Below are 18,255 nucleotides of genomic sequence, written 5' to 3'. Positions count from 1 at the left end.
TTCTTGTAATTTAAATTGAAGTTCACAAACTGATAAACGTGTAGAAGTAAAATGGTCATTGTATTATGCAAATTTCTAGAATATTTTATTTCTGAATAGGCTTATATAATATTTTTTCTTTTTCTTTTTTTAAACCCTTACCTTCTGTCTTAGCTTCTAAAATTCTAAGGCAGAAAAGTGGTAAGGGTTAGGCAATGGGGGTTAAGTGACATGCCCAGGGTCACACAGCTAGGAAGTGTTTGAGGTCAAGTTTGAACCCAGGATCTCCCATCTCTGGATCTGGCTCTCAATCCAGTATCCAGCTGCGCCCCCCCCCTTATATAATAGTTAAATCCATGGAGAAGTGATACAAATCGAGAGGCTGAAACCACCCAGGGAAGGTCCATAATCTAAATATTCCCTGAAACCTGCTTCTGTAGCAATTAATGAGACAATTTACTTGAAACATATGTATTTATATAAAGGAGTGGAAATTAAAAAACAACCAAACCTTTACAGCATATATTTTATCAAGTATGTTTCCTTTTAACCTCCTTCAACAGGATTTGGAATAATTGAGTAGAATACCACATATGATTTGAGCATGTAGGGAAAAAAGTTCCCACAATTTAACATCGGTGAACATTAATCTCTAGAAAATGTAAATTGATCCAACCTTTTGTCAAGATCCTGTAACCAAGCTGTCACATTTTACACAAATAAATTCAGAAGGCCTCTTAGCAAAAGTGGGGGTGGGGGTGGGTGGATAGTATGGTGGGATTGCTGATTGTGCAGTTTTGGAAGAGGTTTCCCGGTTAGAGGAGGGGCAAAAAAAAAAAAAATCGATAGCGCGAGGGATGGATGTACAACGAGACACATCCAGCGAGCAGAAGCAACAGCTGACCTAGACAGAACCGCTAGCCCACCCTCTCCCTCAAGCATACAAAGACGGGGGCGTTGGGGCGACAGACAAAGAGACCCTGGCTGAAGCCCTGGTTTAATCCTAACTTTAGAAACAGAAGCTAGTCTCGAAGTTGTCTGTTCCACATACCCATCAACCGCCACCCTACACATTCTTATATTTGCAGAGGAAAGGTGGGCAGATGAGTAACTGAAGAGGGAGTTAACAGTTCTTTGTCTAAAGAGAAATGTGAAAGGCTGCAGAAGGACCCTGGGGTTTGCGAAATCAACTGTGACTTGAGTAAAGAAGACACATTGCAAAGGAAAGAGAGGCAGAAAGCTTGGAACTCAGACTGCAACAGGAGAAAGGGCCAGAGGGGCTGTGGAACCTCTTGCTCACAGACATTTGTTTCAGAGGCAGCGGTCTGCACCTGGTTTCGTTCACTCTTGCTGGTGCGCAGCGTATGTGGGTGTGTCTCTCGGATTATTCCTGGACCCTACCGCTTCCCCAGACGCAATGAACGGGATGATCAGCATCCTTCTGGGTGCAATGCTCCTCTGGAGCCAGGGCGGCTTCTCCCGGAGGGTCGTCAGCGGTGAGTAAGGAAAAGCCAAGAAATGAGGAAAACTGTTAGAGGGAGAGTCACAGGAGTTTAAACTTGTTGCCTGATATATTTCTGGGAGATTGGGAGAGAATGAAGGAGCTCTTTTGAACAGAATTAGGAACTTTGTCCAGTCCCCCGTCCTCCCCCTCTCTCCCCGTAGCTTCTCTTGGTTACCACCTAGAGATTAAATTTGTACTTGTAGAATTGCAAATGAGTCTTTAGAGTGTCTTGGATTCAGTTATTTACGCCGTTAGCCTCCTCTTCTCCAACTCATGCACAAAACACACACAAAGTTCACAAAATGCATATAAACCTAGAGATCATTTCATTTACTTATGAGAAAAACGAATCTCAGGGAAATGAAGTGACGTGTAAGTTGCAAAGATCTTAAGTGGCATAGCTTCTTCACAAACTAGTGTTTCTAGATCATTCCATTTTAGCAGATTAACTTGAAAAAAGTGGAAAGATGGGAAAGATTGGCAAATTATGCAGTTCACTAACAGGGCTTTTAAGGGAAAGGAAGAATAAGAAACGGAGAGAATGGGAATGTCACTGTAAGGAACAATACCTGACGTCCTTTGATTCTTCATCCTAGACACTGAAAAAGATTGATTAGGCTTTCCCTTGTGTTGTTCCTCTGGTCACAAAGGAAGATTTCATTTGTGAAAAGCAAACAGTGAAGAAGCTCATCTTTTCACAAATGAATTTCCAAGCTATAATCATTTGTCTCTGACTTTTCAAGGTGTGCCCAGGCATGCTTGAATACATAAAATGAAAATCATTCAAACTCTTCAACGCTCAGTCATCAGTTTCCCCTTTGTCTCTTCTCCCCTCCCACTTCGCTTTCCCATCTCTTGCCAATGTAAACCTTGTGTTATTCTGAGAACTCTGCTTCATTTTCATCTTCACTTTCCCTATCCCTCCTACCCCCATTAGCTGCTGTCAGAACCTAGAAGATTGGAATCCAGTCAACAATAATAATGTAGTTCTGATTCTGGGTCTTTGCAGATAAAATGCTTCTTTTTAAAAGGAAAAAAAAATCACACAATATATAATATAATATGAAAGTTTGGGAATATTATTATTTAGTACAAATTCTTGTTTCTGAAGTAAAAAATATTTTATGTTCCTTTTAATATTCTGCTGCTTCAGAAATTCCTAAATGACGTTAACTGATACACAGAGGAATTTCAATTTCCTTCTGTGGTTAGGGCAATCACATTAGTAAAATTGTTGGTTCTTGAAATAGGTTCTTGAAGTAGTGCAAAAGTATTTGTTTAAATACTTAAATCCCCAAACTTTCTTTTTAAAATAGTGTCATTACTGGTTTTATATATAATTTATTTTCCTCTCACTTTCCCCTTGTCTGTCCTTCCCTCTCCTTTTTCTGTAAAAAATAAACCTCTAGAGAGAGAGAGAAAATTGCTTGACAGTGTGACTGATAAACAATAGGAAATCTGTGGGAAGGTCTTTAGAAACTGCATAAATTCTATTCTATTTGTGTAGTTTATATTCACAGTCAAGGAATGAAGCAGTTAATTTACTAAAGTCTCTTTCAAATCTTATTTAAAACACTATGCCAGTTGGATGAATGTGTTTTAATGGTGAAAATGTGTTCTTTTTGACTGGTAAGACTTGGGATCCAGTAAGTATGTTTTCCTCTAGAATGAATCTTAAAAAGAAAACTACTTAATAGGAGATGGTTATTATTTGGCTCATATATGAATATTATATGTAAAATGGTTATGATGTACATAATTCAGATCAATTGAACAAATATTTATGAAGATAATTTATTCTTCTATGTAGGAGGCACATTAAAATGTATGCATTTAGAGATAGGAAATTTCCAGGTAGGGTCCATATGTTCCCACATGGGGCAGTACTCTAGAGTCATTATAATCCCAGTTACAAATTTAGAGGCATAGAAAATGCTAACAGAAATGACTGGTTTAATAGACTCTAAAGTTAGGCCCTTGCAAAGGACAAACAGGATGTTAATTTCATTGCTAATGATATTAGTAATAAAGATTTGCTGACTCTTCAAAGCACATTTCTTAAAAACATTGTTACTAATCAGCTGCTTCCAGCTTTTTTAGTCTTTTTGTAAGATTAGGTTGAAATACACTTTGAAAGATAATAAAGTTAATTTAGTTTTATGTGTTCCTCTCATCTAAATTTTTTGAGAAGAAATTATATTATGCTTTTTATGAAATAACTGTATACTACATGAGGGTGTTCCTTGAAGTTGTGATTTAGGAAGCATCTTAAATATTCTTTTCTAATTAAGTGAGAACAGTTGAAATTGAATCCTTTCTGAGTATAGGGAGATAAAAATCTGTGTTCAAATCTAGCCTCACACTGACTGGCTGAGCAAATCATTTGATGTCTCAGTCTTCAAGGAAACTCCAAAAGACCTGAAATTGCTGATATGCATTGGTAGAGGAAGTAATTCACTATATTGATGAATTCACAGATCTGGTTGAAAAAACAAACAAATAAATCCAAATGTTTATGTTTAAGAGACTTTTTTTTTTGTAAGCTAAAAATGCTTATATGTTTTTTATACTATCTTTTTTACCAACTTTTCTTTTGTGTATATTGTAGGTACTTTAGAGTTTCCACAGGAAAAATGGCTAAAATAAAAAGAAAACATCGTAAAGCAATGTTGACAAAATTTTTACTTTAAAAATGCTGCATTAAAAATGATTACCAAAGATCTTTTGCATTATTTCCTTGTGAAATATTTATAAGCATCTTGTAGATGACATCTGGAAATCTAATTAATTGAGCATGAGATATTTGATTGAGCATAAATGATGATGTTTACTCAATGTTAAAACAATTACTAAGTAATGCATTTCACAGATACAGTTTAATGGCCTTTGGCCATAAAATATTCAAGTTGTAGCATAACAATTTGTGATGGAAATCATGTATCTGTTATATTCATTTTAGGATAATACATTTTGTCAAAATATAAATAGCATCTTTTGCCAAAATAGTGCTCATGAATTCAAGCAGTCCTCTAATGACATGATTTGGGAGAGTAAGGAGTTGGGGAATCAGTATTCAATTCATTGGCTATGGGGATAAGATAGTCATTTTGGATTTGGGAAGTGGTCAGCCTTTTTCATGTCACAATGGTACCATTTATTAATTTATTGATTCCCATTTTAGATCTTTAAAACAGGTTTTGTGAAGATTTATTCTTTTTTACTTGTGGCCAATTTGGGGGCAAATATGAAAAAGAATGTAGGGTTGGAAATGGCCATATTTCATCAAAAAAACAACCAATGATTACTAACAGAAAATAAATCTATTTATTTACAAAATACCAGAAAATAAATCTATTTATTTACAAAGTTAAGGCCCTAACAAAAATGAAATGTTTTGAGATACTTTTATAAACTAAAAGGAACCACACAACAATTGGAAGTAACTACAGTAGGTTTCATTTATATACTAACTTATTTTCATTGCCTTAAAAGCATAATTAAACTTTAGAAATCATTTTCTAATAATTATTATCATTTTAATGGAAAATAACCATTATATCTCCCCTCCACTTGATTTAATAATTTGGCATTTGTATTTTAAAAGCTAATAGAATTTAATATTTGTTAATATATCAATATCAATATTTAAATATTTAATAGTTCAAATGGGATTGGGTATACTCAGGCCATCTGGCATATTTGATAGGAATTTGGCCCTAGAGTCATGAAGTCTTGGGTTCAAGTTTTGCCTATGATTTATAGTAACTATGTAACCACAAACAAGTCACTTAATCTCTTAGTGTTCCAATAAATCTTTAAACTCTCAAAGACTAAAAATAATGGATTGTGGAAGGGTTTTCACAATGAGACCTCTTCACTTCAGCGAAGTTATAGATTTAGGTAACATAAAGATCAGTCATGGTTGATTTTAATGTGTGAATAGCAAAGAAAAATAGATAAATGTTATTGCCAAAAAGTATTTCATTACTTGTGTTGTTGAGCTAGAGACTAAATGGGTATGATTGTGTAGATTTTGTATTTATTTCCAAAATTTTATAATCAAATACACATTGCTATATAGACACATGTATTAGTTCTACAGGTAGCAGTATGAATCCATTAAATTTATTATATAAATGGATTATAGGGTATTTATATCAACTAAAAATATGAATTCAAAGAGGATCAAAATTCTAGTTTTTCCTTTTTTATATTTTAAGTGCATGTAGCTGTGATTCCTAATCTTTAAAGAACTAAAGTAATCTATTATGTGAAAAACCTTCATTCTGAAAAAAACCCAACACACTTTATTATGTATATTAAAAAAAGTGAAGTCAATTTTGGTATTAAGAATTTAGGACAACACAAAGAGTAATTGAGGATAGCCTAGGATCTTACAAAACCATGTTATATAACCCCAAGTCTGTAGATTGAAAAGGACTGCTGACTATGTTAATCTATAATGTTATTCCATGACATCATCAAGACTAAAAAGTGATGACAGTGCAGTTTTGAGAGAAGCAATTTCTTTAAGTATGTCCCTGGCAAGAAAGGCCCAAATTTTATTAATGACTTATAGTCATTTAGCAGACTACACATTAATCATAGCCATTATTTCTTAAATACTTTTCCCTTTGCTATGGCAGGGTTATATGTAATTTTGTATAATTAGAACAACTCAGATTACTTGATTATTTCTAAAGTTTCAAATTTTAAAATTCTTTAATTTAAGCCACTTCCATGTAAATTATTAAAGCCTTTCTAAAAGTGAAAATTTTACAGATTTGTAAAGTCTATCCAAATTCAAAATAAAGTATGTTCTTAGAGAAAAACTGATATAGATATAGCCTTCATTTGTGTTTTACAACCGTGTTTGCATGGCATCAATTATGTATTTAAAATTTTGGCATTTAAGAGTCAATGGGATACAGGGGAAAACATTGAACTGATAATGAGGAGACAATGAGTCCTAATCTCAGTTCTACACCACAGTTTAGTTACTTATTTCCTTCATGCCTCAGTTGTCTCATTTGTAAAAGAAGGCATGCACCACCATGGCTAGGAGGAGCTAGCCACTGGGTTCTGAACTTCCTGGAACCAGGCAGCTTCATCTTTGATTCAGCCAAAAATGTCTGAATCACACATTTTTCCCTTATCTTTTTTTTTTTTAAACCAAAGGTTGATTAGAATAGCTATCAAATCTGTTCTAGGCTACTTGCTGTATCCCTCTATCCTTCTAACCTCTTTCCCCACAACTCAATACATATTATGCAGTTTTTTTTCTCCTTGTATGTATTATAGATATGTAATCAAAAAAATGACCAAACTCTTTTTTCAGTCTTTATTTTACTAGAATTTTCTACAGCTATAAACACTGGCAACTACTCCTTTCTAGCTCTTTGTCACTTCCTTGGCTTCTATTACACTGATCTCACTTGGAGATCCTTTTGCCTAAAGGATCAATACTCTTCATTCTCCTTAGATGATAAGTGTAGGGGATATAAAGAAAAGTAAAAATACTTTCTGCTCTCAGGGAATTTAAAATCCAGTAGGGGGCAACAACATGCAAACAACAGTGTACAAACATTACAACTATACATACACATTCACATATTTATAGGATACCAGCAAAAATTGATGCAGTTTTAACATACACATGTTGGATTACACTGACATGAGTATTCAGATTAATCAAAAGAAGAAAAGTGATAAATTTTAATCAGGAAACTGATTTTTAAATAGAAATGATACATACACATATTTATAGGACATCAGTAAAAATGATGCAGTTTAAAAATTTACATGTTGGATTACACTGGCATTAGCATTCAAACTGATCTCATTGGAGGAAAAGTAATGAATTATGATCAGGAAATTGAATTTTAAAAAGAAATTATTTGACTTTGGAAAGTGTTAAAATTTGGTTCAGTGATTTTTTGTAGTTTTTAATATGCTTTATCTGTGCAATTTATATATCATCAATCAAATATGTCTTTCAGGTCAGAAGGTGTGTTTTGCAGACTTCAAACATCTCTGTTACAAAATAGCCTATTTTCAGGACTTGTCAAGTCGAGTGGGATTTCAGGAGGCACGCCAAGCTTGTGAAAGTGATGGCGGGGCTCTTCTCAGTCTTGAAAGTGAAACAGAACAGAAGTTAATAGAAAGCATGTTACAGAACCTCACAAAGCCAGACACAGGCATTTCTGATGGTGACTTCTGGATTGGACTTTGGAGAAGTGGAGAGGGACAGACGTCAGGTGCTTGTCCAAACCTCTACAAGTGGTCTGATGGAAGCAGTTCCCAGTATCGGTGAGGATGGATGCTGAAGGCACGGGTTATCATTTTAGTGCTTAGACTTCAAGGAGAAATCAGATTATCTGTAAAGGTGAAAGAAATTATTATAATTTTTGAGGGTGATACTGATTTAAAATACTTGTCTTGGTGTATTCTTTTAGAAACTGGTATACTGATGAACCTTCCTGTGGAAGTGAAGCCTGTGTTGTTATGTATCATCAACCAACAGCCAACCCTGGGCTTGGGGGTCCCTACCTGTACCAGTGGAATGATGACAGATGCAATATGAAGCACAATTTCATCTGCAAATATGAACCAGGTGGGGAACATTATATCAAGGTTTTCTTAACCACCACAGTCTTTACTGCTCTGTGGACAAACTGTAATTTTTCACAACTTTTCAGGGCACACTTGGAATACTGAAACAAACTGTGTCTACATCCCAATGAATGAATTACTATATTACTCACCATGACCATTTTGGATTTTTATTAACATTTATTTATTTATTAATAAATTATTGTAAATGTTAATTTATTAGCACTAAACTTTTAATGGTCTCAAAATTCTGTGGCAGATTTTTGGTCAAGTTGTTTCCATTTTAAAATTACTGATTTTAAAAAGTAATTAAAATTAAAATTTTAAAACAATTAAAAAAAGTAAATTTAAAAAAGTAATTACTTAAAACTGCCACGAAACAAATTATCCACAAAATATTCCTTTCCTCCTGTTTTACTTTCCTCCTATATTTACTATTAAAACTTAAATGGTGGGGCAGCTGGGTAGCTCAGTGGAGTGAGAGTCAGGCCTAGAGACAGGAGGTCCTAGGTTCAAACCCGGCCTCAGCCACTTCCCAGCTGTGTGACCCTGGGCAAGTCACTTGACCCCCATTGCCCACCCTTACCAATCTTCCAACTATGAGACAATACACCGAAGTACAAGGGTTTAAAAAAAAAACCTTAAATGGCCAATTGAGAAACAGTTCTGAGACTGCTCTTCCACCACTGATGAAGCCTGGGGTGGCAGGTGTTGGGCAGAATATTCATTTAGCCTCCTAAGTCTAAGCATTTGACATTTGTTCAACTTCAGGAATACTACAAATTCTTACAAAACACAACTCTCCTTCATGTCAAAAAATACCCCAAACCATAGGAATAAATGGACTTTTCCTCAATACAAACAGTCCCTAAACTAAGAGGACTGAAGAAAGGAAACAAGCATTTATGAAATGCTTGCCAATGTCAGGCACTATTCTAAAGGTTGGGGATACAAATATAAGCAAAAAGGATGCCAGTCCCTGCCCTCGAGATGCTTACATTCAAATGGGGGAAGGCAGGAGAGCAAAAGGATAGCAAATAAAAAGGATGGGATGAGGTAGGGGCCAACCTTGGCCACTCCCCAAAATTAAGGCCCCCAAAGGAAGTCATCAAAGACATCAAGGGATTTTTCATGGTGAGTGGGCCACAGGGATGGGAAGAGGAGACCCCAGCTATTCAAAGTTCTAAGAGGAGGCAGCAAGAGGAATGGTTTTGAAGTCCAGAGGAAATTAGGAATAAGATTGGGAAGAGGGGGAGTTATATTTGTAATGGAGAAACCCTAGAAACCTTTCCAATAATGTTAGGCTGTCCATTTTACTGCTCTTGTTTGCTATGATGCTAGAAATGCTACTGTAGAAATAATAAAAATAATGACTGAATAGAAATAGGGAAAAATGAAGTAAAAATTATCTTTATTTGTCAGTGGCTAAAGATATACTTAAAGGAGTAAAAGATAATAATTTCAAGAGAAAAAAAATTAAAAGTAGGATAGAAAGAAGAATAGCCTTATGATATCTGATATTATAAAGCAATAATCATGATTTTTAAAAAGTCTTTCTTTCTGTCCTAGAATCAATACTAAGTATTGCTTCCAAGGCAGATCAGTAAGGGCTAGGCAATTGGGGTTAAGTGACTTGCTCAGGGTCACACAGCTAGGAAGTGTCCGAGGCCGGATATGAACCCAGGACCTCTTGACTCCAGTCCTGGGTCTCTATTTGCTGAGTCACCAAGCTGCCCCAATCGTGATTTTCTAATCTTGATTAAAATATGGAAAAGTTGATCAGACAAGATCCAGAAGCAATCCAACATTTCTTCTAAGTGTGTAGTAAACCCAAGAAGAGCATATACTCCTTATTTGAGGGGAAGGAGTAGCTTTCTATATGTACTTAATTTTTTTTCTTTTATTATTATGAACATGACAAGCATTAACAAACTTTTACTTTTATTCTGCCATGCTGCTATTCATAATTTAATTGGAGAAAAAAGATATTTCCATGTAAAAAATGTAAATGCCAATACAAGGCAAAAGATGATTAAATGTCACAAAAGTAGTATTAGCTTTTGACCACAAAAGAAGGACTGATTACTGTGAATAAGAATGATTGATTTATATAGTTATAAATTAATTTTTAAATGCTTTGAGGTAAATAAAGGAAAGAATGTACAAATATAGTGTTTCTAACATCATTTTGAGAAGCTTACATGAGTAAACTGTGTGTTATAATTAAGAAAGACTGCAGGGCCAGTTAGGTGACTTAATGGAAAGAGAGCCAGGCCAGGAGATGAGAAGTCCTGGGTTCAAATTTCACCTCAGACGCTTCCTAGCTATGTGATCCTGGGCAAGTCACTTAACCCCAGTTGCCTAGCTCTTAGCACTCTTTTGCTTTGGAACCAATACTTAATATGGATTCTAAAACAGAAGGTAAGGAAAAAGAAAGAATGCACAGAAATGTTGTTTTATTGATCTAATTTATTCTTTCACTGGACTATTAATTTAACAGATAGTACCTTAGAAAAATAATCAGGAGACAGAGTAGTGCAAGATTTTAAGAGAGTTAAAGATTTTATGGGATATTGAGAAAACATCTAGTAACTGTAAAGTGTTACAAAAGTAATAGCTCTTTAAAAAGATTAAAAAACATTCAGGAATCACCAGAAAAATCTATTTCAAGGCTATAATGCAGAAATGTGCTCCAGACCATTGTTGTCTGAAATACTGATTCCTGTTGCGATAAAAATAAAATAAATCACTGTTTATCTTGCTTTATAGAAACAAGAATAGTACAAAATGATTTTTAAAACCACTTGGAAAACTCACACCTTTACTTTCTTGGCTTTGACCAAGGGCTGATAGCATACTTCCAGCAAGCTGGATAATTATCATTAATTATCAGGAAGCAGGATGTAGCTCTGCTACAAAATAGATAATTCATAAGTAGATGGTAAAAAATTGTTATTTAGTTAAAATTTTTTATGAAAATTGCAATTGAAATATATCTAAACTGAATTTGCTTATAGATAAAGTTGATATTTCTAAAAATAGATCTTTGAAGTGTTTTCAATATCTAACTTTATATCTTTTATATTTAGCTTTGGATATACACACATGCATGTATAACATATTTGTGCTCATTTACAGAGAATGTTCCAACCATCACAGCAAGCAAACCCTTTGATGCAAGTAAACCAGAAGATCCCTATCACATAGTAGTAACTGAAACAGGTAATTAATTTAACACAGATTTAATTGTTCTAACAAGAACAGAAATTATAGTTCTTTCCAGTACATTTTGCTCCAAAATGTAATGCTACCACAAACCTTCTAAATAGTTCATTAAGCAGCAGCTTTGTGATACTTTACTTGAATGAATGATTGAATGAATGATTGAATGAATGATCTCAACAATTTTCTGGGCAGAGGAATGAATTGAAAGTACATAAATAATGAATGTAGACATCTCTCTTACTGAGTTTATCTGTATATTTATATATACTAACATATACACACATACATGCACATATATGCCTATTTATTCATCAAGCTAAAAAGCTAAGGAAAAAGCTGTGTTTTTATGGGGCTCTCTTGTCTAATGATGCACAATAGTGTTTTTGATGGCCTGTGAACACTGATATGGGCTCTCAATTAAAACCGTATAAGACATTACATTTTATGGGATGCTGCTTATACAGTGTAACCCCAGATGAGTGATTCAATTTGACCAATTAAACTAAGAACTTCTTGTTAGACTTACCTTGAATGGAAACCAAGTCTTTTTAAAGTCATCTAACTTGTGGATAAAAAATAAGGAGAGCCTTTCTTTTCCCTTGGATTGAGAAGAAGAAAAAGGAAACCATTTTAATTAACTAACTACAACTTAGTGGCAGCCTCTGTAGCCAGAGTTATAGAATTACGGACATTTCTATATCATGGAGAGCAATAATGGAAACTAATCAAACCACTCCATCTTTGTAATTTTGAGACTCTGAGCAAGTCAGTTAATCTTGTTTGCTTCAGTTTCCTCATTTGTAAATGAACCGGAGAAGGAAATAGATAACCACTTTAGTATCTTTGCCAGGAAAATCCCAAATTGGTCATAAATAAAGCAGTTCAACAATAGCAACTCTTTACAGAGACATGAATTGAAATCAACATTTTGATTGTACAAAAGACTGATTCTATAGTACACTGTGATCTGAAGGACAATTCAAGAAATACAAACTTGAGGTAATATTTTTCTGTTCCTATGGCAGAGAAGAAGAGTTATGGTATAATTATAGGCATCTTAGAAATGAAATGATTGTACTGTTTAATCTTCTTAGGCAGAACAGAATCTCCATGAGTGATGGGACAGAATTAAAGTAAAAGCTAATTAATCTTAGAATGTAATTATGATTAATTTTTTGCTTCATAGACACTATTTAGTGTTTCTATTTATATCGCAATATAAAAATAATTAGTTTTTCCTCAATTAATGGAAGTGAAAAAGGGAAGAAAATATTAATATGCTATAAAAGCTAGTTGCAATTTGAATGTCATACAAACATCGAAGGAGAAGAATATTAATGGATGCTTTAATTTCAATCTTTTGTTTGACTAAAATATGCTCACATGCATATTATATGTGTATAGAGGTATGTAGATAATCTCTAATTATACATGTTCTGATAATTAGAGTGAGGTTTATATTCTGTCATATCAAATGTCTGAGAAGTTTTAAGATGAGTCAGGAAAGTTTCATAAACCATACTGTAACTTTTTTTATAGGTATAATTCCCAACCTAATTTATGTTGTTATACCAACAATACCTCTGCTCTTGTTGATACTGGTAGCTTTTGGGACCTGCTGTTTTCAGATGCTACATAAAAGGTAAATGTTAAAGAAATAAGGTATCATCCTTGGAGTTTTGCAATTATATTTTCTTGAATGTACTTATCATATTTTTAGTAGAAAATGAATTTATTTTCTTAACTATATGAAATATTAACTATATGTTGGCCAACTTTCATACCTACATTTTCTCTTTTTTTTTTGACTTAGAGAATGAAGTTGAATTAGTTGAATTAGTAAAAGCTGGTAAAATTTCAAAATGTCAAATAATATGTCAACATCTTGTCCTGGAAGGCCAGAAATTATATAGTAATGCACTGATTATGGGAGCTCTAAGAGACTGAACTGAAACAATGACTGTTATCTAAACTAAAAATCATCCACAGTTATGACAGTGTCATGATAAAACTAATGATGCATGATGCAATTAGGTGGAACACAAATATACATACTGTACACATCACTGGTACGTGTTCTTGGCATAAGATAGTACTCAGAATGAATATAAATAAAAGGTGATACATTTCTTCTTTACTTTTTAAAGAAGAATATAATTATTTTGATTTTTTAACCAAGAAATGAATAACTTTCTTTCTAATATGTTCTCAAAATAGGAACTCCTATTACTTTTAAAAAGGCACACTATGAGTAGAGAAGAAAAATAAAATTAAGGAAGAATTAGTTTAGCTGTGTAGGAACATAATTGGAAATTTTCATTCATATTAAGTAAGTTACTTGATTATTAATTATTAATATAGAATTTAAAAATATTAACTATCTAATAAGAAATAAATAATTAGATCTCAAAGATGTAGGCTTCTTTCTTTTAAAAATCTATATATTTACTTTATCACTATATACTATATAGTGATTAGACTTATAAAACACCACATTATTTGAGCCTCACAATAGGTATTAATATTTATTATATTATGTTATAGTTATTATACATTATATCCATTTTACAGGGGAGCTGAATTTAATGTTAAGTGATTTGCACAGATCACCTAATTAATGGCAGACATGAAATTCAAACCTGCTTTCCAATATTCCACCCCTGCCTTCCTGAAATACAGAAAAGAAAAATATTAAAGGAAAGAAGAAAATTTGTTATAAAAGGGAAGCAGTATGGCATAATGTACACAGAGTGTATTTCTAGTCAGAAAACCTGAGTTCAAGTACCATCTCTGATTTGTCTAGTAGTATCTGATCTGTTAGGTGATATATCCTCCCAATGTCCCTTGGGCAACTTTCTAAGATTCTAAATTGTAGAATAGTTGTCAATACACATCTGCAAGAAGTTGAACAAATTTCTGTATTTCAATGAAATTGTTAAAGAGAAATGTTATGAAGGAAAAAATATTCATAGAAATGAATGTCTTCAGTAGGAAAAATTTTCTTACTTTTTAAAAGTGTATCCCACAAGACCTCCATGAACTGATGTGGAGTGAAATGAGCAGAATCTGGTGAACATTGTACACAGTAACTGAAACATTATGGGATGATCAAATGCAACTGACTTTTCTACTAGCAGCAAAGATTCAGGGCAATTCTGAGGGACTTATGAGAAAGAACGCTATCCACATCCAGAGAAAGAACTGTGGGAGTAGAAATACAGAAAAAAACATATGATTTATCACTTGTTTATTTGGGTATACGATTTGGGTTTTGATTTTAAAAGATTACTCTCTTAAAAAGATGAATAATGTGGAAATAGGAATTGAGTGATAACACATGTATAAACCCTGTGGAATTGCTTGTCAGCTCTGGGAGTGGGGAGGGAAGGAGGGAAGGAGACGGCATGAATCATGTAACTGTGAAAAAATACTTTAAAAATAAATAAATAAAATTTTTAAAAATGATCAGAATAAACAAAAAGTATATCCCACATTTGCTTTTCCTACATATAAACAACATGCCCTTCTGGCCAAATTCTAATGAAATTAAAGTTTTCAGGTGAGTTTTTGAAAGGAGTTAAAACTAAAGTTAGATTTGTTAGCGAGAAAGAAAGGGATCCCAAATTCTTATTTTTGTTTGTTTTCTTTAGAATGGAGAATGATCTTTGGACACAAAAGGACAAGGCAAAAACAGTTAATGGGGAGATGAAATGCAAAATAAATAAAATACTACTTAGAGAGAAAATGACTGCCCTGGATTCTTTTCTGCTCATTAACATTATTTAAATTTTCTGGATTGAAATTAGTTCTAGTTTTCTTTCTCCGATTATATTGTTAGCTAAGTACTGGGAAAGCATGAGTTTAAAAATTTGAGGAAAAGGAGAATGCAAAAAGTACATAAAATATAAACATAAGAACATAAACATAAAATATTTAGCATTACTTCAGGATGCTTCCTATAATATTTTGAATTGACAAGTCAAACAGAGGAATACATTATCCTCTTTTCTGTCATCCAAATTTTCTATTGATCACTTTGATATATCAAAATATTCAAATACATTTTTAAGTTAGAATATGTGTTATATTTGTAAATGGAAAAGGAAATGATTTTATAAAAATAATGACCAAGGTATTGTGACAGTCTGAGGTAACAACATTCAAGGTAGCTCATATCTGAGTTAGCTAAACAGTAATATACAAAAATAATATTTCTTTTATTTTTTCAGCAAAGGAAGAACAAAAACTAACTCAAACCAGTCAACACTCTGGATTTCAAAAAACACCAAGAAGGAAAGTGGCATGGAGATATAACAACTCAATGATTTGTCTTCCAAGGAAGAAATCATGCTTTAACTTTCTGGATGTGTATAATCAATGACATCAGAACATTAGCTTGGAATGGCTTTGAAATCTCAGTCAGCAAGACAAACTGTATGCTCCACCTTGAGACAAATATTAAGATAATTTTATATGTTTAGTATTTCATTAACAAAATATGCCATGCTAAATAAAGAAGTGAAGCCTGCTTATTTTGCAAAAGGAAGCTACTGAACTTCATCTGAACAATAAAGTGGACAGTAAAGTTAAGAATGACACATGAACATATCAAGAGTATGTGTGTGAAATGGTAATAGCTATTTTTCTTTTATCTTGCATATGTTGTAGTGAAGTTGAAATACTATAACATACTGACATTTGCACTGAATAAATTATTTTATCTTTGCTTAGCTATTTGATAAAATAGATTGCTTTACTATGTATTCTTGTGGCTTTTTATTTTTTAAAAAGACTGTTCCTTTGTTTAATCAAGCAAACGTACCAATGTCAGCACATTTTAGAGTTTATTTTCCTTGCTGAAACACTTAGAGGAAGCACTTGAATTCAAGTATGGGTATTCTTAAAAGTTGCTTAAGATAGAGCAAGATTGTTTGGTCATCTGTTTAGTATCTTGCAATCACACATGGCAATAATGCTATGTAATGTAATGAGGAACAATTTCAGAAACTGCCATGCAAACTTAACAAATCAAATAATTTACTTTAAAATAAATAATTATCTCTCTGTTATCTAATGTGTAAGGCATAACTAAGTATTAAAATTATTTTGGAGCTTGAAAACAAAAGAATTTTCAACAGAGATTTAATACATTTTATTCATAATAAACAAATCAATTAATTCATTAATTTCTAATGTAGAAGTAACAAAGAGGAATGAAGTATTGAATGGTGGCCCAAAATGCATGAGTTCACATACAGAATTAGCTTTTGACTGGAGGTCCCATGGTGGGTCAGAAATTCCTATGCTCTTTATTTATCTTGTCACATGCCTGAGACAAAGAACTTCATGAGGTCAAATATTTCCACTGGATATTACAATGGAGGCCTGTTATTGGATAGCCAATATAGATTCATATTATAGTCTTAGAACAAGGATGAAAAGACATGAGAAAACAGAACTGAAATAAGAACTATTGTCTGATTTTGTTATTTGGTCCATTAGTTGTGTCTGACTCTCCATGACCCCATCTGGGATTTTTTTGGCAGAGATACTAGAATGGTTTTCCATTTCCTTCTCCAGTTCATTTTGTAGATGAGGGTAAACTGAGACCAACAACTTTAAATGATTTGCTCAGGGTCACACAGATAGTTAAGTGTCAGAGGTCAGATTTGAACTTGTGTTTTTCTGACTTTAGGTACTGGCACTCTGTCCACTACACCATCTAGCTGCCAATAGTGAGACATTAGGATTTAAAAAAAAATGAGTGTGATTCAAGAACAATTAGAATACCACAGGAAAGGAGAAGAACTACCTTGTTACTTTGAGTTGTCTTTTCTCAAGGATAAATCTTCCCAGGTATTTTAAACTATTCTCATATGGAATGGAAACTCTATTTTTATGGTACAATTCTTTTATATTGAACTTTTGTTACCTGTCTTTGCTTTCATTATTTATACATACCTTTTTAAAAGTTTTCTTTTTTTATTATTATTGATTTGGTGCTTGAAATCAAAAGAATTTTCAACACATTTACAACATTTCATTTCTAATAATGTATTACAGTATAGAAGCAAAAAAGAGAAATGAGGCATCTAATGGTGGCCCAGGCAAGAAAGTTTATGGGTGGGGTCTAGTATCCATATACTCCTCACCTCCTCCATTAATCTTGACATCTGACAATAATTTAAAAATGAGCATTTCTCTGATAAATAAAAACAGGAAAAGAGGACTGTATATGAAATTTTGAATCTCTATGATGTATAGTTTGCTTTTTAAAAAAATATTATAAATTTAGCATGGCTCATCTATGTCTTCTGAAATTCCTTTTGTTAACTTCTGCATCCTGAATACTTTCTTTGCTTTCCTATTTTAAAGTATCATATCATTTGGAATATTACTTTATTTTATAAATTGTTCTCATGGTTATATTCATTTCACTTTGCCTCAGTTCGTATAAATCTTTCCAGATATTTCTAAATCTGTTCCTTTTTATCATTTCTTATGGAGTAATAATATTTTATTATTTTTAAACCATAATTTATTTAACCATTCCCATATTTACTTCATTTCATATCAATTCATGTGTCTCTGTATTCATAACATTCATCAATGTGAACTGTTTTCTAATTTCCTTTATATTTATGCAGCACAATTTATTTATCTATTTTCAATTGATGGACATAAACTTTATTTCTAATTCTTTGCTGTCACAAAAAGTGCTGCTATAAACATTTTGGTGACTACATGGACTTCTTTCTATCAATAACTTCCCTGAGTGGAATCTCTGGAACATTTTAGACACTTTACTTGCATAATATAAATTGCTTTTAAAATCCTTGTACCAATTCACAGCTCTACCAAAAGTGCATCAATGTGTCTGCCCACAACTCTCCAACATTGGCTATTGACAACTTTTGTCATGTTTACCATGTAGG

At 33.0% G+C, this 18,255-nt stretch overlaps 1 protein-coding gene across 1 annotated transcript; it reads left to right on the top strand.

Annotated features, from left to right (window-relative positions):
* The first annotated feature begins 1,396 nt into the window (after positions 1–1,396).
* CHODL (chondrolectin) lies at positions 1,397–15,708 on the top strand. The gene is made up of 6 exons (XM_044666903.1): positions 1,397–1,475; positions 7,483–7,792; positions 7,939–8,096; positions 11,234–11,317; positions 12,860–12,962; positions 15,550–15,708. The coding sequence occupies exons 1-6, from the start codon at positions 1,397–1,399 to the stop codon at positions 15,632–15,634; spliced, it is 819 nt and encodes a 272-aa protein (XP_044522838.1). The 3' UTR covers positions 15,635–15,708.
* Positions 15,709–18,255: the final 2,547 nt, after the last annotated feature.

The sequence above is a fragment of the Gracilinanus agilis genome, chromosome 3 (genome assembly GCF_016433145.1).
Source record: "Gracilinanus agilis isolate LMUSP501 chromosome 3, AgileGrace, whole genome shotgun sequence".
NCBI lineage: Eukaryota > Metazoa > Chordata > Mammalia > Didelphimorphia > Didelphidae > Gracilinanus > Gracilinanus agilis.
Note: the sequence above shows the minus strand (reverse complement) of the source record. Positions and strands in the feature narration are given on the sequence as shown.